This window comes from Polypterus senegalus, chromosome 18 (assembly GCF_016835505.1).
Source record: "Polypterus senegalus isolate Bchr_013 chromosome 18, ASM1683550v1, whole genome shotgun sequence".
NCBI lineage: Eukaryota > Metazoa > Chordata > Cladistia > Polypteriformes > Polypteridae > Polypterus > Polypterus senegalus.
The window spans coordinates 88,444,121-88,469,880 of record NC_053171.1 but is presented as its reverse complement, the minus strand read 5'-3'; the positions used below and the strand labels follow the sequence as shown (position 1 = coordinate 88,469,880).

At 41.7% G+C, this 25,760-nt stretch overlaps 1 protein-coding gene across 1 annotated transcript; it reads right to left on the bottom strand.

Annotated features, from left to right (window-relative positions):
* Positions 1-1,364: 1,364 nt before the first annotated feature.
* Positions 1,365-21,894, bottom strand: dio2 (iodothyronine deiodinase 2). Its single transcript, XM_039741716.1, has 2 exons — positions 20,621-21,894; positions 1,365-6,054 (listed from the first exon to the last, which is right to left on the bottom strand). Exons 1-2 carry the CDS (start codon positions 20,846-20,848, stop codon positions 5,491-5,493), a joined length of 792 nt encoding a protein of 263 aa, XP_039597650.1. The 5' UTR covers positions 20,849-21,894; the 3' UTR covers positions 1,365-5,490.
* Positions 21,895-25,760: the final 3,866 nt, after the last annotated feature.

The following is a 25,760-nucleotide window of genomic DNA, read 5'->3' as shown; positions in this document are numbered from 1 at the left end:
GGTCTGAGGGGGCTCAACTGAGTCGCATTTCTCCTGATATTCCATATTAAGTGTAAGGCCTGTGAATCCTTCATACTAACAAGTCTCTTTTTACCATCATGTCAATACTCCACACTGCACAGCAATGAATAACCGACCTACTGATGTGATACAAGTGTTATGAAGACCCCAAGAAGCCTTTGTTAAGGTCTTGTTACAGAAGAGTCAATGACTGATAGATATACCATAACTAATGTGCTACCAATATTGTCAGTTGTTCTCCACTTGTAGATGATCTTCCAAACAGTCTAGTGGTTGGTTTTGTTTAGAGATCTGTTTCAATCTCTTCCCATATCCGTGGATGTCTAAAACGTTCTCTTTGAAGACCTCAGAGAGCTCTTTCGATCTGGACGTGGTGATAATAAACCCTTCAACAGCAAACTGAATGTGTGAGGTTTAAATGAGACCTGTTCAGTCAAGATCCTCTCTAACGGTGCTCTGATCACTTAAACCCGATTCTAATTTGAGGTAGTCATAAATGGAGGATGGGCTTGATCTATCCACATGAAACATTTGCATGAATGTTTGTATTAATTCTACAGTGGACCACAAGATGCAAATGTTGCCTGATGTTTGTTATATTGTATCACCTCTATCTGTAGACACTGAAGATCATACCTTGATATGTCCACACTTACTTTTTCACCCAGTGGCCTACAGCTCCACTCACTGTTCAGTTAGACTGAACTTCACCCCCCTTAAAAAATAACCAATAAATGAACTTGTCACATAGTGTAGACATAAACCTACTACAGCTTTTCTAAATTTGATGTGCAGGGTAGTTTTGGCAGCCCCCAAGAATTCAAACCCATTTAATTTTCTGATCCCACTCATCAAATATGAAACATTTGTCAGAAGCATTGGCAGTAGGAAAAGAGCACCGATCTGTAGGCCCAAAGTGAAACCAAATGGCGTTGGACTGTTGGAGGATCGGCATTTCCTTTTGACGCCCACATGAACCTGTGGTGAAACGGGTTCCACGCCAAGCATCCCCTAACTTGGAATCCCACCCATTGTGCCAGTGCTCAAGACCTAAGATGCCATTTATCTTTCAATGAGTTGTTCCACGTTAGGCCCAGCACGTGTTCCCATCCAGGCTGAGCTCCTGGCTTCCCACAGGCATGCAGTGGACTAAGCAGATTCAGGTGGTCCTAGTGAGAGTCGGGCCAGGATGACTGTCAGCCACTTGGTTCGATAAGTGAATTGGCGACCTAGTGAACTAAAGCATTTGAATTAAGGGAGACTGTGGAAAGAAGAACTTCTAGAAAGGAGCTCAACAACATGAGACAAGACACTAAAAAGACAACACCAAGAGACTTCTTCTGTTATGGATTTTATTTAAAAAATTAGCATGGCCTCTGCAGCCTTGTACAGCAACTCTGAGCTTGGCTCTGCAAATGACTTCAAGTAGCCCTAAAGCCCAGGCAGATAGAAGACACAGTTTGGAGACGGCGGTGTCATTACATCTAATCACTGACCGAGTAGCACAACCCTTTCGTCAGGGATTTTCATCCATACACCCCGCGCTCTGTGAAACTGAAACGCTGCTCGGCTGCCGTGAGACGCCATGCTATAAGCAATTTTTTTTTTCTTTTTCATTATTATTAAATGCAGTGTCATTTTGGTTTCTTCAACTATCTTTATAATAAAATTGTAAAAATCTTCCCCATTCCCAAGAACAATAGTGCAATATGCTACTTATTTTAGCACCTCAGTAAGTCACTTACTCGCGTACGTTGAAGTTATGAAGCCTTTTTTTCTCAGACAATTATGAGCAGAATGGCTGACACATTATGGTTCACTGCCGTCACTGCCGTGTATTTGTATGCTAATGGCTAAAAAGTGGTTTGTGAGAATGAGCTCTAAGTGATTTGCAAGAGACTGATGGGGACGGCTAGAAATTCATTTTATTCAGTAATCTGCATTTGTCAGAGTTTTTTTTTTTTTAATTTTATCGTGGAATGGCATGGTATCGACTTGACAAATGTTTTTCAACTTGCCACAAAAGAACAAATGCTGGTGATGGAACTCACATGGCTATTTTGAAAATGGTTATTCGCAAAATGATAAGAAGGGCGATATCCCACCCTTGTAAGAACAGAATATGTTAAATACATAGCACAAGGTATGTGGGGGTGTTATGGGCTGACTTGGAATTTGAGATAACAAAGCAGGCTAATGTTCAACCTACGCTCTGCCAACATAATCACTGTACAATATTCAGTATGTACAGCACGAGGTGTGTGTGTTAAGGATTAATGGACATAAAATGATCCTTACTAGAAGTCAGGAATGAAAAGTATGAAAGTAGACCAATCACTGACCCCTGCATCCTGCCCATAGAAGAACCTCGCGACATTCTGTAAATACGCCTTGAGATGTGTATGTGTTACTGACTAATAGAGATGTAACGATCACGGCTAGTATTCAAGACCCCATGATATGTACAGAGGCTGGTGTGATCATATAATAAATAGCCTTAGAATATTCTGTATATACAGTACAGCACATACTGACAGTGTGTTAGACATTAATGAAGATGGAATGATCCTTACTAGAATACAAGACTAAAATAGGTCAATTATTGATCTGTGTCCTGCCCATTTTATAAATACACAATGTACATGTGTGTCTTTTGGACAAATGGAGACGAAACAATCACAACTAGCATCCAAGACCCTAAGACAAGTTAAGTAGACTAGTAATCAATCTACCAATATTCTGTATAGGTGGCGCAGTGTTGGCGCTGCTACCTCACCGTAAGTACACCAGGGTTCACATTTCAGGTCCTCCCTGCCTGGAGTTTGCATGCCCCCCTTTGTCACAGACCAAAGACATGCAGATTATGTGGACTGGCGATGCTGGGTGGGCGAATGTGTGCTTGCTCTGGCCCTCCCACAGCCCTACTCAGGATTAAGCAGACTTAGAAAATGGTGGGGGATATTCAATATATGCAGAACAAACTGAGAATGATTAGTTCAGATGGAATGATCCTTACTAGAATACAAGACTCAAAAATATTAAATTAGGCCAATAACTGGTCTGTATCGTACCCATAAAGTAATGGTCCGACATTCTGGAAATACTCCATAACTCAAAATATATGTGTTATGGGCAATTGATGATGGGACAATCCTTACTAGATCGTTAAAGTAGGCCACTGGTCCACCTCTATCCTGTCCATAAAGCATTCATCTGACGTTCTGGAAATGCTCCATGAGATCTGAATGTGTTATGGGCTAATGAAGATGGGACAATCCTCACTTTATCATAAATCCTCAAAACATTAAAGTAGGCCACAGGTCCACCTCTATCCTGCCCATAAGGTAACGGTCCGACATTCTGGAAATACTCTGTATGTGTTATGGGCTAATTAAATTAGGTTAATATTTTATTTGTATCCTGTCCAATTAAAAATGTATGGTATTGAACATATGCTGAACGTTGTGTGTGTGAGTTTGTTAAAGATTAATAGAGACTGAACAATCCTTACTAGAATGTAAGGCCCAGTGATTCAGGTCAATGACTGGCCCTACCCTTATAGATAGGATGGGATGAGCAGGGTATGTGTCATGGACTAATAAGGAAGGAATGATTCTTACTAGTATATAAAGACCCAGTGAGGTTAACGGAGGCCTATAATCAACCTAATTGTATGACGTTCTGTACAGGCAACTAGAGCTGTGTATGACAGCACCCATGCTACCACGTATTCTTTTACTCCACTTATGCCTTTTGTCCACACTAACTAACCCAGCAATTTTAACCCCCGAAAACAGAGACCTTTGAAAGCACTCTCCAGAGCCAGATACTTATGAAAATGGTGGCTCAGAGTTGCAGTGTGGACGGGAGAAAACACACACTTTAAAAAAAATGTAGACTAGAATCGCACTTTGATTTGCTTGTGCTTGTTATGTGGCCCTTCCCTGATTGGATCCTGCTCATTGCAACGTTTCATTCCCTGATTGGTCACCCTTCACGGAAGAAAACCATATTCCAAGATAGCGGGCATAGAGGAGTTGCTTTGTATGATGCTTATTGTGCTGCTTATCTGTATCTACATTGCATTTCGTACAGTTTGAATGTTTCATACATGTGCAAACAGCAAATAACGTACCGATCGCTACAGATTAGCGATACATCCCATGGCTGGAGGTGTTACCACCCCTTCAAAAATTTCGCCCTTGATACGTTTGCCTACGTGTGGAGTATGTATGCATATGTCAGATTTTCGGTTGTTTTAGTGAGGATGGACAACACTTTCACAAACGATGTGACAATACCACTGTGGATGGAGTTCATCCATCCATTATCCAACCTCCTATATTCTAACTACAGGGTCACGGGGGTCTGCTGGAGCCAATCCCAGCCAACACTGGGCACAACGCAGGAAACAAACCCTGGGCAGGGCGCCAGCCCACCACAGGTGGACGGAGTCGTTCATTTTAAAGGAAAACGTAGCAGTGTGGATGCAGCCTAGGTGTCAGACTAATTGAAATGAAATGATTCTTAGGGCTAAATCAGCCCAGGCTAATGGTGGACTGACGGGCAGCCTGCTTTACTATTTAAGGTTCGAGGGATACCCCCACGTAGTGATCGTATGGTACCCTGTATATAGAGCGTAGACATGAATGTGACCAGAGTACTTTTTTAAGGACCTGATAATGTCAAAATTAGCAAATGATCGATCTTGGCTTTCTCAGTCGGATTGTCTTTTCTTGTGTGAAATTTTAAGAGAATAATGTAATTAGGCCTCATGATATTTGGTAAGCTAAAGGATGGAGTGGTAGAACTAAAACGTCCCAACAGCAGCGCTCCTTAACATATTAACGGGGATAAATTCCATATATTCTTGCCCGGGTAGAGTGAATTACAAATTATGCCTTTGGTGGAGTACATAATGACCATTCGTACAAAACTAACTGTACGTTAAAGTTAGACACAAAAAAGGCTGCCTTCTTTTTAAATAAGGAAACAAGAGCTTTCACATGAAAATACAAGACTACACATCACAAGAGTGTAAAAACCACAAAAATATATAATTTTTCTCTTCTCTCTCATAAAAATAAATTAGGCTTATAAAAGTTGGTGCTGGGTGTTCTCATTTCAGATCAGTCAGTCGGTGCTGGAATAGGTTTGAACTAGAACGAAAGAAAAAAATGATAAAAAAAAAAAAAAAAGGAAAAAGTCTTTTTGGAAAGAGCTGCGTTTTGTTTGCACAGTTCAGCGTTTTTTTTCCATCGCTGCGGTTTGAGATCACGACATTCTGACCTGGCCTGCGTCGCCAGCTGTGGGGTCGTTAATGTGTAACAGATTTTCTCAGCTATTATTGACCCGTCATTTCTAAGCACTGTTTGACTTAAGTATTTGGCACTGCCCTCCGCAGTGCACTCTTATCTTCTCGTTCCTCTGTCAAGTCTGAGAATGCACAGATCAGCTTTTTTTTTTTTTTTACCGTTTTCCATAGCTCTTTTCTAGCCAATACCTGACCTCCTTAACATTATAAAAAAAAGGTCCTTTGCCTCCTAGATAGGCGATTTTCTTCTCTTGCACAATGCAGACCCTTTCAAAGGCCACCCCGTAGGACACGTTTGCATTGTTGTCCATGCAATCAGCCACCAGATGGCACTGTGGAGGCAAGGCAAAGCGCTCAAGCAACTGTTGGGCAGCTAGGCAGCGCTCCTCTAAATTTCGGTGCTTTCTTATCTTGAAGGCATTGCATTCCACTTCTGGGACTGCCCAGCCATCTATTGGGTGAGCCTCATCAATGTAGACTAAAAGAAAGTCGGCCACATCGGAGAACTCCTCAACCAGCTGCCTGAAGGCAGGCAACTGGTTGATGAACGGGGGTCAGGTAGCAGACCCAAAGTTGACAATCAGAGGACGGTCTGATGTTTCAAAGTCCAGTATCTGACATTCCATGAGTCCTTTGCTATTTATATTTTTCCTTCTGCTGCCACCAGAGCCAGACACGTGAACCACTTTAGAGTTGGGTGCTTCACTTCCCAGTTTCACCTGAAAGGAAAGGGAAAGAGGACATTGATAAGTTAAGGAAATTATCCTTCAATCCATCCATCCATCCTTCCATCCATTTAACATTATCACAATTAGGCAGATGAGCTCCGCACTACCATAAAACCAACCATTAGTTCAGGCAGGAGGCATAAACCCCTGTAGCTCGGTGTTCATTCCTCGGGACCTCTTTAAAATCAATTAGGGTTAGGGTTAGGGATAGGGTTTTTTTTTTTTATATATATCCTATCATTTGTCTTTTTTTCAACAAAAATTAAAGCCATACTTTAAAAAGAATGTGCATAGCGAACATATGTTGTCAGCTGCAATTTTCGAAAAAGACAGACTCAAGGAAATTACTTGTGACATAAATTAGCAAAAGGGTATGCATGAAAAGTCACCTCTGTACTGTACTGAAAGTACTTCATTTTCTTTTCCCTTCTCCTTTTACATAAAGTAAACCCTTAAGCACATAAAAGATTGAGCCAAAACCACTTATTGTAACCTAATGATGTAGAGCGATGTCTGTGATACCAATAAAATACCCAACAGCTGTGAGCAGCTCTGGAAAGAACAGGCCTAATTGTAGTCCACTTAGACAGATATCCTCAGAGATGCAAAATGCGAAGACTTCACGAGGGCTTTTCAAAAGTAATTTTCCATCACGGGCATCTCATTCAATCTGCGCTGCGTCTATGGCCCATTAAAGCGGCCTTTGTTTTTGGTCTCATTCTCTCTCAAGGATCTTTGGGTGTTCTGTGAAACTAAAGTGAAAGTTGTCAATGTGAGTTCTGACAAAAGGTGAACTGAACTCGAGCAGTGGAGTAGGAGAGACAGAGAAGACCGAGTGAACACTCAATGGTGTTGTAAATACCCGCCATCAAGACAACGTTCTTCAGCGGCGCTTCTGCACTAGGGTGACAGATGGCTTTTAAGCTTGTACTGCTGTGCAAAAAAAATGCTTTGCTGGTCATTTCAGATGAATTATGGGATTGTTAGGAAGTCTGGAGCACCCCTGTTTTGAACAGTGATATGTTTTATATGGTAACAAGCTGTCTCCGATTAAACTTGCATAAAATAATAGCACTTTAGTAATGCAGTAATAATGCATAGGCCATAAAGAAATCCTATAAGATAACAGTTAGGTCCATAAATATTTGGACGGAGACAACTCTTTTATAATTTTGGTTCTCTACATTACCACAATGAATTTTAAATGAAACAACTCAGATGCAGTTGAAGTGCAGACTTTCAGCTTTAATTCAGTGGGTTGAACAAAACGATTGCATAAAAATGTGAGGCAACTAAAGCATTTTTTAAACACAATCCCTTTATTTCAGGGGCTCAGAAGTAATTGGACAATTGACTCAAAGGCTATTTCATGAGCAGGTGTGTTCAAGTCCGTCGTTATGTCTTATCAATTAACAGATAAAAGGCCTGGAGTTGATTTGAGGTGTGGTGCTGGTGTGTGGATGATTTTGCTGTGAACAGACAACATGCGGTCAAAGGAGCTCTCCATGCAGGTGAAAGATGCCATCCTTAATCTGCGAAAACAGAAAAAACCCATCCGAGAAATTACTACAATATTACGAGTGGCAAATTCTACAGTTTGGTACATCATGAGAAAGAAAGCAAGCGCTGGTGAACTCAGAAACGCAAAAAGACCTGGACGTCTACGGAAGACAGCAGTGGCTGGATGATCGCAGAATCATTTCCATGGTGAAGAGAAACCCTTCACAACAGCCAACCAAGTGAACAACACTCTCCAGGGGGTCGGCGTATCGATATCCAAGTCTACCATAAAGAGAAGACTGCATGAAAGTAAATACAGAGGGTGCACTGCAAGGTGCCAGCCACTCATAAGCCTCAAGAATAGAAAGGCTAGATTGGACTTTGCTAAAGAACATCTAAAAAAGCCAGCACAGTTCTGGAAAAACATTCTTTGGACAGATGAAACCAAGATCAACCTCTACCAGAATGATGGCAAGAAAAAAGTATGGAGAAGGCGTGGAACAGCTCATTATCCAAAGCATAGCACATCATCTGTAAAACACGGTGGAGTCAGGCAGTGTGATGGCTTGGCGTGCATGGCTGCCAGTGGCACTGGGACACTCGTGTTTATTGATGAGGTGACACAGGACAGAAGCAGCCAAATGAATTCTGAGGTGTTCAGAGACATACTGTCTGCTCAAATCCAGCTAAATGCAGTCAAATTGATTGGGGGCGTTTCATGATACAGATGGACAATGACCCAAAACATACAGCCAAAGCAACCCAGGAGTTTATTAAAGCAAAGAAATGGAAAAACCTAGAATGGCCAAGTCAGTCACCTGATCTTCACCCAACTGAGCAGGCATTTCACTTGTTGAAGACTAAACTTCAGACAGAAAGGCCCACAAACAAACAGCAACTGAAAGTAAAGGCCTGGCAGAGCATTAAAAAGGAGGAAACCCAGCATCTGGTGATGTCCACGAGTTCAAGACTTCAGGCTGGCATTGCCAGCAAAGGGTTTTCAACCAAGTATTAGAAATGAACATTTTATTTCCAGTTATTTAATTTGTCCAATTACTTTTGAGCCCCTGAAATGAAGGGATTGTGTTAAAAAAATTGTTTAGTTGCCTCACATTTTTATGCAATCGTTTTGTTCAACCCACTGAATTAAAGGCTGAAAGTCTGCACTTCAACTACATCTGAGTTGTTTAATTTAAAATTCATTGTGGTAATGTACAGAACCAAAATTAGATAAAAATTGTCTCTGTCCAAATATTTATGGACCTAACTGTATGTACCCCTAGAAGACATTTCATAAGATGCTACTGACAAGCATTAGCATATTTACAAACATCATAGAAATAAAATGAAATAAAAAGATTAAAAGTGAGACAACATAGACCTACAGTCTACACCTCCAGTAAATACGCACATCTGCTTATTAGCTTCTTGAAGCTCCTGACAGCAATGATACAAGCAGATGGAAATGTAAAAGCAGATTAAGCTGCTGCATGGGTGATATTTGCCTTTTGGCTTTGGAGTTATGAACAGGAGCTTAAAAATAAAAAGGAGGTCTATAAACATTTGTGTATTTCCACAAACATGCCATGCAATGTTTTACATAGTGCTTTGTAGTGAACCCTAAATGATCTAATAACTGTCCCTAGTGTGTGCTTGGTGTGTGTGTGCCCTGCAGTGGGCTGGCGCCCTGCCCGAGGTTTGCTTCCTGCCTTACACCCTGTGTTGGCTGGGATTGGCTCCAGCAGACCCCCGTGACCCTGTAGTTAGGATATAGCGGGTTGGATCATGGATGGATGAATTAACAGTGTGAGGTTGTGGGTTGGATTTTGCAGATGAGAGCAATCAGGGCTACAACAATGTGCTCATCAGGGTGGCAGTCCTCGTCTGTTGTTATTTTTTTAATGTTTCTGTATTTTTTTTTTTTTTGCCATATTCTGCCTTATATTGTTTCCTTCTTCCTCATTTAATTCTCCCTGTCTTAGTCATTTAGAAATCTCAGGTGTTGCCTTGATTCAATCCGCCATTACCCAAGTGCTCTGTTTAGGACGCCAGCAGCCACTACTGCTTTGCTGTGGCATTAGCACTTACACTATTGTTGTTTGTCTCTCTTGTTTGTGTTCTTCTAAGTCCTACGTTAGTTGTGATCCTAGTGGATTATCTCTCTTTGATTCTTGTTTGGGAAATTTAGGATTTCAAACTTTAGAATGTAGACTTCTGGAAATATTTAAAAAAAAAAAATTGGTATCAATTGATTTATTGTTTCTCTTTCTTCTTTAAAGTCTTTTTCTTTTTGTTTCAGTTAAATGAGAACTCCTCTTATGTTTTCTGTTTTACTCTCTTAAAGTATGGATTCATTATTTTCTTAATCATTGATATTTGGTCATTCAATAATTCAGGTCTTTTATTATTTGAACCTTGGGGGCTGCCTATGATTTTTGGACATGTGGGTGTAGGCTTTGTGCTCTGCGAATACAGGGAAGGAATTACATGTGACACTGTCACTAATTTTGTCCCCTTTCTGAGGAAAACAAAATCCCCGAGGACCAATGAAGTCACTTCTTCCACGGTCAAAGCCACGTCCCTTCTGGTCACACTGGTATCAAATCCACAGTCCTATTGGAAGTTGTAGTTTAGGTAGGGACCAGCTTCTCAGGACCACAGAACAGAGCTCCTAGCCTCTGAAGACCGTTTCTTTGAAGACTAGTGTGCTTCTTAAACAATGAATTCTACATCCAAATTTCATTAAAGATGTCTTTTCACCAGCAACTCCACACTACACTGATGCATACTTTTTGACAAGTAACATTTTAGATGCTAAAAATTGGAATATCATTTGATGCTAATTAGGGTGTGGCTACGCAACTGGTCAGAATTTTTATAACACCTCAATTCTTCTTCAAATTTAATCAGCTGAAATGCAACAAATGAACTAAAATTGTGAAAAAGTAAGCTGTAAACTGCCAGAGCTTTAAATTTAAAGTTTAGGTTAGCAAACACTGCAAAAAGAATGAAACTTCAGAATATAACAATTGGGCCTTCTTTGGGGAACAACTAATAAGTTGCAGCCTACAGATGTTCTGCATCAGTTCAAGTTAATGAAGCCTTACAACTTAAAGCAAACAGTTTGCAGAGGTGTCCCAACTTCTGACGATTACTTAAAAAACCCTCAGAATTGTCGTAAAGGAGATCATTACATGACTGGATGGAATAATAGGAGAAATTCTAACTTAAAGAGATTTTTTTTAAATAAATAGCAAACACCTTAATTATTAATCGTGCATACAGGCACCCCCCTTATCTCTCTACATTTCTGCAAAAATTCACGTTCTCTGCAATAACAATAATTTGTTTCTGTTATATAAAACTGTTAAAGAGTGTGATTATGCGGTTAATAGATGGGATTCCCACCAAATGATAAACTCGGGCCCACTGATGACTTTGTATTATTATTTCATAAAATGAATGAATATTTTTTGCTTATTTAGATTTTTAACAGCTGACACTCCAGTGTGTTCTTAATACAGGGTGGTCCTGATCTAATTATGCAGATCCTCATCGTCTGGATGACTTTGATTTATGTGGGGACGATTCCAGTTCAGCACAAAGACGATTCTTCATGTCGTCCGTTCGCACAACTTCTCGATGGTCTCGGATTTTTTGGGTGATTTTCTATGTAATAAACTTAATAAGTTATAGCGTAATGAAAATTGCATAATTAGATCTGGACCACCCTATATTATGAATAGAAGTTGGGATTTGCTGATGCATAAATGGTTGAAATGTGCACACTACACCAACCTGCAGTAAAAGCAACAGCAAAATATCAAGAACACAGCAAAGCAACACAAAAAGACCCCAGCGGTCTTCAAACATTTGAAAAATAAACCAAAGCCATGCCTGGCACAGATATAGTAATCCACATACAATAATTGAAATACAATGTGGGAAAAGCAAAGGGATATTTGTATTTACGTCACCTTGATGTCTTATACAACATGCAGAAACAGTTAAAAAAGTTACTAAAATGTTGACATTGCATATTATAAATATTGAATATGGCTCAAGTGAGAGTTTGAATATTACGACAAAACGATTTTAGGAAAATGGATGCAGATGAGCGACGTGCAAGAAATCGTCCTCCCAGCTACATTATTCCTCTCTCTCTCCAGCTTGGACCGATGTGCTGTCTGTCTGTCTGTCTGTTTCCCACTCCAGCGCTGAGGAAACGCAGAGTTCTTATGGGTGTCAATCAAACAAAACCAGCAGATTTTTTTCAGATGAACAGGAAAACTGTGGTCAAAAACACCAAGAAAATCAGCAAAGAAGTCCATTTGAGTTACACAAATGGAAGGTGATGGCCGTGAGTTAGCGGACTGTTTCTGTTAGTGAAGCGGCTGTTGTCTCGTACTTTAGTAACTGAGGATGAAATATAGTGACAACTCAGCAATTAGTCAACCAAATATTGAGGCAATGGTCTCTTCTCATCTGTAGATTTTGTGCAGTCAACTCAAAATCACCAAGAGATGTTGAAAAGTAAACATTATTTAGGAAGCCAACAGAGTTTGAAACCATCCTTCACACAGACACATGGTGTAAGTCAGCAAGTAGTATGGACAACAGTAGGACTTTGGGGACCAGACCCTCCACACTTAACCTGAATAAACTTTGTGGCATGCTCTCATCAAACTTGTGATTATTCTCTTATGTTCCATCCATCCACTTTCTGAACCTGTTTGTCCAGCAGAGCACCACAATATGTTTGAAACTGTCTATTGAAATCGACTGACTTCCCACAGCAGCTCTTGAAAGAACACTTGTCACATACAATGACCAATCACATGTACTGTAAACCCACATCGGTGTCTACAATATGCCCTACGTCAATGGGGGGGAAACTGGCGCCCACTTCAACCACAAAGTCAACCCTGAGGAGAAAGTGGGAGGAACTGAACGATAGACAAAGCACCGAGAGGGGGCCAGGCCATCTACTATGGCATGTCATGGAATGCCAACCAGCCTCTGTTATTTGATGCTGAACACAGACAATCACCTCACATCTACATTATTAATTATTGACTTCATGTTATGCCTATGTGAATGTTCTCCTAGATCAAAAATACGTAAACTTTGCATTTAATAACTGAGTTGACAGGGCAGACTTAGTGCTGGAAATATAGAAATACAGCGGTTTGAATTCTGAGTCTAATATATAATGTGTGTAAGCATATATACAGTAAATATATACATTTACAGTATAAATGTGTGTATGCCTCGATGTAGTACAGTAAATATACTATATATATATATATATATATATATATACACACACTGTATACAGTATATTTGAATATATATGGTGGTGAGTGGCTGGGGGTGGTACCCAGCCAAGATGCCCGGAAGGACTGGAGGGGGGATTACGCCTCCTCCAGAACACGAGGGGGCATCTGCCCTGGTGGCTTTGAGGACCACAGGAATGGAGTATGGATGCTCAACCCTATAGGGGCCCGTGGTCACTGCCAGGGGGCACCTGGATGCCTGAGGAGCCCTGGCCCTCAGCATTTCCACCACACCCAGAAATGCTGGGGGGAAGAAGACCAGGGACAGCTGGCAGAAGTTCATCGGGAGGCACCTGGAGCACGTCCGGGTGATTATAAAAGGGGCTGCCTCCCTCCATTCGAGGGATGAATCTGAATATATATATATATATATATATATATATATGTATATATATACTATATATATATATATGTATGTATGTGTGTGTGTGTGTGTGTGTGTGTGTGTGTGTGTGTGTGTGTGTATGAACACATATACACAGTAAATATACCTGTATGTGTGTGTGTATATATATATATATATAGATAGATAGATATGGATATAGATATAGATAGAGAGAGAGAGAGAAAATAGTATGATAGTTTGAATCCCATCTATTTATAAAGATATAAATTGGAACAAATCTATATTTGAACATATATGACTATATACTGTGTGTATATACAGGTATATATATATATATATATATATTATTGTTTGTTTCCTGCCTTGCGCCCTGTGTTGGCTGGAATTGGCTCCAGCAGACCCCTGTGACCTTGTAGTTAGGCTATAGCGGGTTGGATAATGGATGGATTATATAGATATATATAGATATATATAGATATCTATCTGTCTATATAAATACAGTGGTACCTCGGTATACGTCCGCTTTATAATAAGTCCAACTTGGTATACATCCTGTTTGGACAAGAAAAATTTAGCTTGGTATACGACCTTTGTTTGAAATGCGACTCATGTGCCAGAACAATGTGCGCCACCCTTGTTTACTTCTCTCGAGACAAAGCCATGACTGCCCACGACCATCAGTACGCCAGTTGCTAGCATTCAGTGAACAACCCACGCTATAACTCTTAGGTGAATTTTCACGTGATTTTGTGTTTTTTTTGCGTAATTTGAATTGATTGTTGAAAAGTATAATGGTGGAATGCGTATTCGAGACTTGGCTGCGGCATACTATATGCAGAGAACGACGGTATCTACGATTGTGAAAAACAAAGACGTTATTAAAAAGTAAAGTGAGGTTAAATTTTCATTAATTTCATCTGATTGCTTTTGTATTTATGTATTTTAGTATTAAGCAGTGTTTAAATTATTTTATATAACACCATCAATGTATAATATGCCAATAACAATAAGATTTTTTTTCATGGGAATGGATTAGTCATTTTCCCTTTATTTCTTATGGGAAAAATGTGTTTGGTATACGTCCTGTTTGGTATAAGTCAAAGGATCTGGAATGGATTAAGGACGTATACCGAGGTACCACTGTATACAGTATATATACACAGTATATATGAACATACCTGTATGCTGTATATGGACATGTAAGAACATTTATAGATAGGACTATACTGAGAAGTCAAGCAAAATGACCCCTTTTATTGGCAATTGGCATATTGTAATCTTTTCATTAGCCAATAAAAGAGGTCATTTTGCTTGACTTCTCACTACATTTATAATGGCTAACACAGTACAACACCCTAGTGCTATAGATAGGAATATTAAATACATCTACATGTATATAGATGTTAAAATTAAGAGGGTGCTTTGAATTCCATGTTGGTCTACATAGATATAGACAGGAGCACAGATATAGGAACTGTCTTCGTACAAACAGATACACAGAATCCCGTGTCCACTTGCTGCCTTTGTGGCGTCTGTCTTTTCTCCCTGCGACCTCCCCATGACGTGTGTGTGATCCTAAATCATCATGAATGCGGCGGTGTGTAATACAAGTGCTTTACTTCCAGCTGTGTGTTAAAAGAGACTAAATTCTTTGCTAACTGACTCCAAACACAAGGTGGCAGACAGCATTTTCTAGACCCTCTACTCTGTCATTTGTCCCCAGTCTGTATGGTAAAATGCATGTGGGGTTCATGGCAGTGCGCTCAGGCACCAGGCGGGTGTAAGTCGCCATTCATGTGCAGACATGTGTGGTTCGGCCGATTTCCTCATGAGTGCTCTGGGGTTTGTAATTAAGTCACCTGCACCCACTGAAGTATAAAAGGAGCCTGAGCAGGACAGAGAAGGGACATCAAGAAAAAGAAAGAGAGGCCAGAGGTTGAAAGAGGAAGAAGAACAATGGAAGTCGGGAGGAGATGTGGTCGAGCCAGGGCTGCTACTATGAGAGGAGGCAGACAATTGAGAACGTTGCCCCGAGTGGGTCAGTGGCTCTTCAGCTCTGAGCTTCCAGAATAGTGGCAGCGACCAGCCATTCCAAATGGACTCCTGCAGAGGGACAAAGGAGCGGGGCTCACGGGGTCTCCAGGGACACACTGAAGGAAGGCAGCAAGGACACCAGCAGTTTAAGGGTTCACTGCGCCCGTTGAAGGACGTCTCCTCTTGCATTGTTTTTGTTTGGAAGCACCGAGGCTTGTGATTCTTTTCCAAGGACAGACCTTGATGTTGTTTTAACCTCGATTTTAACAGCTTTGGACTATTTATTGATTGATGATTTTAGCCTCCACTGGTAACGCTGTTTTTATAGATTATTTAATGACTTTTGTTTGGAACACTTTGTCACATAAAAGCACTGAGCACTTTGGATGATGTGATGTGTCCTCATTGCCCAGACCACCTCATTTTATAACTATCGATGTCCTGGGTTCAGGAGGTAGTACACCAACTGCGGGCAACCCGGGCATCAGAGTCCATTGATGGGCTCACTCGTTTACCCTCATTGGCCACACAAGTTTCAATAGTCTGGGGACTGTGGGCGCAGGGAGGGCATCAAGAGAGCCAGGAACTGGACACCCACTGTGTTGTCACAAAAGTGGCAAAAGGGCCGACTATGGTTTTAGATTATTAAGCAAAGAGCAATAAGAGAACCGAAAGAATGAAGGGGCCAATTCAATCAAGGGTGCACATCATCACGCCATTGCTGACTTCTTTCTGTGCAGGAGAGGTGCAGTTTATTTGATTCTTTCCTGTTTTAATAAACTATTTCAAATAAATTCAACCTCAAAATTATTACGTAGTGTCCTATGGCGGCATTCGCTTTGAAATCACAGATTAACATTATGGCATGATGACGGCTGAATTGGACTCCCGTCCCCAAGTTGGTATGCGGGGGGGTCCAGCATCACCCTGATCACTTTACCAACCTAGAATGAAGTGTCAGGGTTTCTTTTTTTTTTATCAATGAATCGCTTTTTTTTTTGTTCTGTCCGCATTGCAAAATGTTCTTTAACCGCACATCGAGGATGCCAAGTGGCTCTTATCAAAGTGGAACAGAGGGCAGACAAGAATGAACCACACGGGAGAGCAGCCAGCACACTTACAATTGCGCCATTTGATGGCGTCAACCAATTGAAAAGACTGGTACAGAGGGTTCACCGCGTTAAGTTGGCACCTCCCGGGTCTGTAAGGGACATTTCAGAATCGGGGGGGCTGAGACTTCTGGATATTGTGTTATGTGTAAACCTTTTCCTAAAAGCACGCGGCCTTTGAATCACTTTGAGGTTTATACCAGCCGCCATTTGTAAATGAACCAGCAGACTCCACGCTTAGCTTTCATCCCGCCAGTTTATCTAGGAATGTCTCCCTGGGTTGGCAGTGCCACCGAGCCGTTTGCATGTTCACATGACATTCAGGATCCCGGTGTGGTGGAGTGTGAGCATCCCAGCCAAATATCTTTCAGGCCTTCAAGAAGTGGTCATTCGCTCTGTTTGGTGGGTCTCAGTAAGGTGAGGTGAGGGGCAGCAACTTAAAAACCAATGGATGGATAAGACCGGTCTGTTTGAAAAGCTCAGGATCTGGCATGTTCTTAAAATGGTGTGCTGGGTGTGGGTAGTAAGAGCAGAGACGCAAGCAAACCATCCATTTATCCATCCATCTCTCCATTGTCCGAAGTGGCTTTGTGCAGGGCAGCCGGAGTGCAACTGGCACTGGTCAACAAGGTGGGAATCAACCCTGGATGTGATGCCACTCATGCCCTCACCAGATGCCAGGGATGAAACTTTAACACCTAAATGGAGCCAACAGAGATAAAGGGAGAACATTCAAGAGCTCAGTCAAGTGACTGTGCTGGGTACTGAACCCAAGTCACTAGGGCAGTGAGGTGCCATCCCTAACTGCTGTGCCACCTGTCACTCTTAAAGGTGACAGAAGACAAAATGTGTTTTTTGATGCTCTGTGCAAGTGGCTCGTCTAGACAAAGTCCCCGACACTCCCGGTCCACAAGGATTTTTTTAAATTATAATATGATTGTTGTGGGGGTCCAGAGACAAAACCGGCAGCACTGGGAGCAAAATGGGCAACAGTAATGGATAGGACACCAGTCCACCCATCAAACCATCCATCCATCCATTATCTAACCCGTTATATCTTAACTACAGGGTCACTGGGGTCTGCTGCAGCCAATCCCAGCCAACACAGGGCGTAAGGCCCCATCAAACCAACAATGCGCTAATTTTAAAGACATCAGTTAACCTGACAGGTAAGCCTGGAGTCGCTGAATCTGTGAGGGCACAACTCTAAAAACTGTGCCACTGAGCTCCTATCAGGCCCATTTATACCTTTCTGGGTATAATGGAAGACCCCAATCGCCGAGGGAGCCCTAAGTGGCTGTGTTGCTTGCTTATGCCAGCTCTCTTTTAAGTCATTCACCCTTCATTAATGAAGTATTGTCCGTTAGGATTCCTGAAGAATGGGTTCAAGATGTCAAACTAGTTAAAATTGTTTTTTTTTTTATTTTTTTTAAAGTTAAAGACATTGAAAATGAAAAGCACAGATGAGAAGCTGCCAGAAGAGGAACACAATGAAATTTTTAAAAATTCCAAACATGTCATCCCTCCCCGGGTGGGACATAGGGTTGCCAGACGTCCCTTATATACGGGACATGTCCCATATTTGATCATTTTGTCCCCTGTCTCGTACTGACCTTTCAGAAACACCCAAATGTCCCTTATTTAGTTCCTTTTCAAATTTCATAATAAAAATATATTTTTACTAACTTCTTACGGTACTTAGTTATAACTTTATAAGTAATTATAATTTCTTTTCTCAGATTCTCTTGATGAACATAACCCAAATGTAACGAGGACTCTCGTGTTTGCTGCCTGTTTGCAGCTTGTTGCGTTGCTCTGATTGGCTGAGGACTGCGACACTCTCACCGTTCTGCTCTCCAGCCGCGCTGCTGTGCAGTTCTGGATCAGCGTTGCAACATACAGTGACTGTCAACAAAGTGTGTTGCTACTACTTGCCACAGCCCATTTTCTTTCTAACTGCCTGTATTAAATATTATTAATAATAATAATAATATTTCTCTGTTGTCTGCGTTAAATAAATATTGTCAAATGATCTCACTTTTCCAGAATTTTTTAACTTATATTAAATAATTTTACTTTTGTTTTCCTCATGACCCATTAAAATCCTTGCTTTATGTTTTTAACTTATGTCTCTACTTTTATATAATGTATTGGTCTGTGTGTGTATCACTGAAAAAAGTATAACATCGATGTTGTTCATTCAACGTAAATTTTCTCTTTCAAGCAACTTAAGATTAGTCATTTAGTGTTGTAGCTTGAAATATTTGCTTTCAGATCTCAATCAAAGTAAAAAAAAAAATTGTTTGTACAAAAGTAAGTTATGGTGGAGGGAATAAACATCAAAATCCTATTTCAGTTAACCTAATATTTTAGGTTGTTCATGTGCTGTGTGTTTGAGGGGCCGTTTGTATTTTCTTCCGGTCGTACTTTCTAGCGTGCTGGCTTTCCAACTGCCAAAAATGAAGAACACTTTCCCAAGTGGAGTGGATGTGGCTGTACAGGTCTGGTCATTTTCAGCAGCAGACTTTTATAACGGAGGATTTCTGGTAAGTAACCCTGTTTCTCAACTGTTAATTTTAAGTAAAAGAACTTGTAATAAAACCTACTTTCAAGAAAGCTGTGGAAACGTTTAATAATTTTTTGTTGTATATTTAAGATTTACACTGCAAAATACGTGTGTATTTGCACTAGATTTTTAAATAAATGTAAAAGGTACAGCATTGGAACGTGTTATGTTCATAATGTTTCTAATAGCATAAAAACAGGTTACGATCAATAAACCACTTTAAATTGTAACAACTTAAAAAATTGATTTACTTCAGTATAAAACAAGTGAATTACACCCAATCACTCTAAGTGATTTGCCTCAACGTAAAAATTGTGGGATCAATAAGCTAAAAAGAATTATATGGATTCAGATTGAAAATATTAAGTGTGAATCATTGCCTTAATTATTTTAAGTTGAATGGAGGTTATATTTTTTTCAGTGTTGGGGGCATGCATACATTTATATAATTATAGTAATACAGAGACTGCGGCGGACTGGCGTCCTGCCCGGGGTTTGTTTCCTGCCTTGCGCCCTGTGTTGGCTGGGATTGGCTCCAGCAGACCCCCGTGACCCTGTAGTTAGGATGTAGCAGGTTGGATAATGGATAGATCACACAGAGAGAGATTTTAAGTGTCCCGTATTTCTAATTTTCTGATCTGGCAACCCTAGTGGGACACGACACACTATCCAACTATTCATCAACTTCCCAGACACAATGAGCTCATAAGATGAGAGGCAAACGTGAAAGAGTTCATAGACAGCATAATAAAAACAACAATAATTAAACAGAAACAGCAGGCAAGGGTGGGACGAACTCAAAATGTGACCATGCAGAACCAGCGGAACGGAGCGAAGCGGCTGCCTAATAAATGAGCTTCTCAATCAAAGCCTGATGTCTTCTAGGAGGACAGGCGCTTTAATAGGTCACTTTTAGCCGTTAACGTTAGCGACTTTCTACTGGTCACACTCTTGGCACGCTAGAGCCAATCCTGGCACAAGGCGCCGATCGTTCACTCATTCATTCGTTCGTTCGTTCATTCATTCCAATTTAAAAGTAACCAAAAAGAAGGTGGCAGAAGCGATCAATTTATATTCACTTTAATAAAGTGTAAAGAGGTGAGGCCTCGTCAGGAATTAAAGCAGATTCTGAGCATTCCCGGGTCTAAAACTGCGGCGCTCCAGAAATCTTAACGTCTGCCGAAGGTTGCGGGTGCGGATGTGTGCGCCCGACAATCAGTAACGAGAAGGAGAGCTCGTCTGGGGTTTAGGAATCCGTTATGAAGATCCAGCAAGACTGTGTGCGGGTTAAAGAAGGAGAAAACTCGAAATCGCGCCATGATCGGCCACAGGTGACTTGAACCTGTGCAAAGGATTGGCTCATGTTTATGGCTTGATACCCCCAGTGCTCTTCATTTCTTGAATGTTTTAAAGGCTAAGTAGACTACAGTAAGTGCGACTTTTTTTTTTTTAAGCCCCGTTAACTTTCAGCAAGTCAGTCAAGCATTGAGGACGGATGAAAGGGTTAATAGCATTAGAGTGACCAAGAGCATGCAGACCCACTTTAATCCGTAATCGGGTTCCCAATGCGAGTGCCCCCCTCGGCTTGTGCAGATGTTCCAACAAGAGACAGTAAAGGGGGGAGGAGGGTGTCAGAGGGGGCCACCGCGAGCACTTATCTGCTAACCTGCTTGTTTGCGTCCAGGAGAAAGCTGTTCCAGATGGAGCGCAGACCCGCCGAGGTGAGCATCCTCTGCCACTCGCCGGGAGCACCTGAGCCGTCGGCACAGCTCAGCAGAGTCACGATGCGCTTGACCAGGACCACCGAATCATAGATGGCCAAGAAAAGGCAGTTGGAGAAGAAGCCTGGGAGGATCTGCAGTGTCACCAGCAAGTCCACGCTTAGCATGCCCATGTTTGTGGTTGGTTGTTGGTTTTTTCTTTCGCTTTTCCACCTTGTCTTTCTTTCAGCATGTAGGCGCCCGCCGTTCGCCCCGTCTTTAAACTTTCATCCCGACTGCAGATGCGCTTCCATTCTTTGCCCCGGCATAAGCTTTGCCGATCCCCTCCATAGCGCCGCTCCTCGTGCTTGCTTAAATATCCCGCTGGAGTTTTGAAGAGAATGTCAATAAATCAAACGCGGGAAAGAGAAGAAAAATAAGGGGGCATAAAGTTGCCTGCACCAAGCTTTCTTCGTTCGGTCAGCTTTTCTTCCGTAGCCGCTGGGGTCGCCCACTGGAAGAAGGAGCGGAGCCGCTCTCTTTATATACCGTAAATCATTCACTGCGGTCACAATAAACCTCGGGGCTTATCTTGTATAAGATCGTGACGTCAACTTGCAAGGCTTTTCTCTGGCCGGGGCAGCAGGAGTGAAATTGAAACGGAGGGAGACATGAGGGGAGGAACTTTGGATCGTCTCAAAGGAGCCCATTCAGCTCTTAATTGTGTCGGCGCACCTTTCAGAGGGGCTCGCTGACGTTTAAATGACGCACACTTGATTGTTTAACACACTGAGATTATGCGGGCTTAATCTTCAGCCCCCCCCCTTGTTTGCGAGGTAAAAGGGGGGAAAAATGGGAGCGCAAGAAAAGCCTGCACTCCTGCATCGGTGGACGTGGGGAGAAATGCGGGATACCGGTGGCCAGCGGGACTGGACAAGACGGGACGAACGTGCAGGGATCGTTGGGGGCGCAAACTCTCCGATTTTCAGATGCATCTCTTTTTTTTTTTTAATGTAAACTGGGCGGGGCCAAGAGACCGTTTCTGGTGGGTGTGGTTTTCTCCACTCCGGCTTTCATTTATCCATCCATCCATATTTTTTTTGTCTCAATCCGATTTTTAGCCATCACTCATCCTTCATAGCACAGCTGAGCCAAAGGAGAGCCTCCTGACTAATCACTTAAGGGGTATCTCTTCTTTGAGGGGCTCTCGTTCCAATGGGGGCCTCACCACACCTGCATCAAAAACATGTATTTCTATAGCACATTTTCATACAAATAATGTAGCTCAAAGTTGTTTACATGATGAAGAAAGAGAAAAAAGACAAAGTAAGAATTAAAATAAGAGAACACTAATTAACATAGAATAAGAGTAAGGTCCGATAGCAAGGCAGGACAGAAAAAACAAACAAACAAAAAAAAAAAAACTCCAGACGGCTGAAGAAAAAATAAAATCTGCAGGGGTTCAAAGGCCAGGAGACCACCCAGCCAGCCCCCTCTAGGCATTCTACCTAACATAAATGATCCGTCCATGTTCAAGTTCAAGCCAGCAGCTTACTCTAGAAGGTACAACCACAAAGTCACGGCCACTTTGGCATCAGCAAACAACATTAACAACTTTATACGCAGAGAATGTGTTAACATGACACAAAATGTCCATGCCAGGCCTTGAACCCAGGTTCCTGCAAGCTGTGACCCAGTTTTACCATCTGCATGTCTCTGTCTCTTGCAAACGGCTGGCATCCCCCAATCCAAAAGGAACAGGTGCAGGGCAGGACCCAAACCCTGGACTGGATGCCATTGGGTATGCAAACATTCAAACCCCCTCATTCACACTTGGGTATCAACTATGGCTGCACAGGGAGAACATGCAAATCCAGAAGGAGCCTCAAAGGTGACCACAGAAGCGTTTGTTCCAGTCTGACTAAAGGTGACCACAGTGATCCAGAAATCCACTGCCCTGACCTCCACAACCGCACTGCTGGACTCAGTTCTAGTTCGATATCCGATCACCTGAGTGCTCAGAATGCACATTAATAATAATAATAATAATAATAATACATTTTATTTACAGTGGGTACGGAAAGTATTCAGACCCCCTTCAATTTTTCACTCTTTGTTATATTGCAGCCATTTGCTAAAATCATTTCAATTAATTTTTCCCTCATTAATGTACACACAGCACCCCATATTGACAGACAAAAAACAGAATTTTTGAAATTGTTGCAGATTTATTAAAAAAGAAAAACTGAAATATCACATGGTCCTAAGTATTCAGACCCTTTGCTCAGTATTTAGTAGAAGCCCCCTTTTGAGCTAATACAGCCATGAGTCTTCTTGGGAAAGATGCAACAAGTTTTTCACACCTGGATTTGGGGATCCTCTGCCATTCCTCCTTGCAGATCCTCTCCAGTTCTGTCAGGTTGGATGGTAAACGTTGGTGGACAGCCATTTTTAGGTCTCTCCAGAGATGCTCAATTGGGTTTAAGTCAGTGCTACAATGAACACACATATTTTAATAGAACTAACAAAAAGAAACAATGACTTTGCACCAGCGTCACCCAACTAGGTTTGCTGCTGCTAAAACCAGGACTCCCAGTTGTGCTACTTTTTTGTACACCACTCTGTACAACAGTAAACTAGAGAATACAACCAAAGCCCCCTGTTGGGCCTGACTAATACCAATTAACACTCCTAGACCAGGGGTCCTCAATCACGGTCCTGGAGAGCCGCAGTGGCTGCAGGTTTTTGCTCCAACCCAGTTGCTTAATAAAAAGCACTTATTGCTAAAGTAACACTTCTGCTTCACTTTAGTGATTTTGAGCCCTTATTGCTTAATTTTGTCTTAAACAGCTATTTTAATTGCTCCTTATTATCAATAACATGCAAATGACAAGAGAGAGCAGCATTTCTCCATTTAGCTTCTTTACATTTACACCTGTGTGTATTTATCTGCACTATTGGGTTTAATTAAATACTTGGAAGAAAAATGAAGAGAAAAAAAGTGAAGGACTGAGAATTACTCGTCCATTTTAGCCTTCAAATCATTTGCATGATAGAAAGGGAAAGAAAATCTAGGATATGAGAATGACCTGACAGAGCAGAGTTAATTTAATTTCATAGCTTGTTAGTGCTTTATTGGCAAGAATAGCTTTCTAATTAAGCAACCAGGTCAGAACAAAAACCTGCAGCCACTGCGGCTCTCCAGGACTGGGATTGAAGACCCCTGTCCTAGAACAACGGCACAAAGGAATCTTCTTTTATGTATTGTTTTACTTTGTAGCCGAGTATTTTTAATATCTAGCTTTCTATGATAAATTGTTTGTTAAATGTCTTTAGACTGCGGTGGACTGGCGCCCTGCCTGGGGTTTGTTTCCTGCCTTGTGCCCTGTGTTGGCTGGGATTGGCTCCAGCAGACCCCCTTACCCTGTAGTTAGGATATAGCGGTTTGGATAATGGATGGATGGATGTCTTTAGATGTTAAGTCTGAATTGGGTATTTAAAATTTCCTACAAAAAGCATATACAGTGGAACCTCAGTTTGCGAGTATAATTCGTTCCGGAAACGTGCTTGCAATCCAAAGCACTCGTATATCAAAGCGAACTTCCCCATAAGAAATAATGGAAACTCAGATGATTTGTTCCACAACCCAAAACTATTCATATAAAAATGATTAATACAAAATATAAAGTAAAAATACATAAAACAAATGAACCTGCACTTTACCCGCACTTTAGAATCATGGCTGGTATGAGGGAGTTTCTAAACGCTTGTGTGATTCCACCCAACGGGACAACACATGGAAGAGCGTCCAGAAGCAACCGCAGGCACCCAGCGCTGTAGCAGTTCGCCGTAAAAGCGAATCCGAAAAGATTGCGGACATGCCGTCGATGGGTGATACAAGGAAGAAGGAACATTATAAATGCGCAGGGTACAGTATTACTTGGCTTGTCTCTCCTATACTCGTCTCTGTATAGGAGAGTGGCAGATCCCGCTACAATAAATAACCGTGCTGTTCCTGTTTCAAGCTGAATAGAGCTGGTTTTGCTAAAGTACTGAGACTCAGCTTCGTGTTTTGGGGTGCAAGACGGGGACTCGCACATCACAGCACACACACACATGGTCACAATGCTGCAGTAAACAGTATACGTTCGTACGGATGTTAACTATATGAGTGAGGCACGCCGACTAACGATTGCCCACAATCCCGCAGCGAGAGAGAGAGAGAGAGAGAGAGAACCACCATCAGCTCAGTTGTGATCACGTGACGCTCGGCAGACAACACGTAGACATACTACTCGTATTGCATGACTTTGCTCGTTTATCAAGTCAAAATTTATTAAAAATTTTAGCTCGTCTTGCAAAACACTCGCAGACCAAGTTACTCACAATCCAAGGTTCCACTGCATATTAAGTGAAAAGTGTAAAAAGCGGCCTTTTAAGTTCAAAGATTTCTACAAAGGCATGTTTTATTACAAGCAACAGCTGTGCTTCATGATGTTACAAGGCATTTTACAGAAAGTTGTATAAAGTCAGACGATCAGCTGATCAGGCAGAGAGCAGACCTGATTGAGAACAGCCGAGACCAGCGAGTGCAGAGCAGAATGAGCCGGCCACAAAGAAAGTACCCACAGGATTACTAGCTGTCTGTCAGACTACACATCTAGCACTATCAGGTTGTCTGGTTTGGATGGACTACATTTCTATTTGCTTTTGTTTATGGCACTAGCTATAATATTTTAAGATTCAAACTTGTTAAGTGTGGTATAGCGGGTCCACAGCTCATGTCAAAGGGCCGCTTTTAAAATAAATAATCACCGCACTCGAGGCTTAGCGAGGGGGCGCGGTGATGTATGGCTGAAGTGGTTCCTGGGGTGATTTGCGGTGCGGGCGAGTCTCACTTAAGTGCACAGGTGAGGAGTCATCCGCATGAGCAAATGTTCCCAGGAGCCACTGATAGCCACAGGTGAATCGCGTCCCCGTTGTAAAGAGTAGCGAGAGGAGGCTGGGGAGGAGAAGAAAAAGAGAAAAAGAAATGGAGGTTGCGGGATTGAGGAAGAAGGCAGTAAGCTGGGGGAGAAAGGCGGTGTGAGAGAGAAAGAAAGAGAG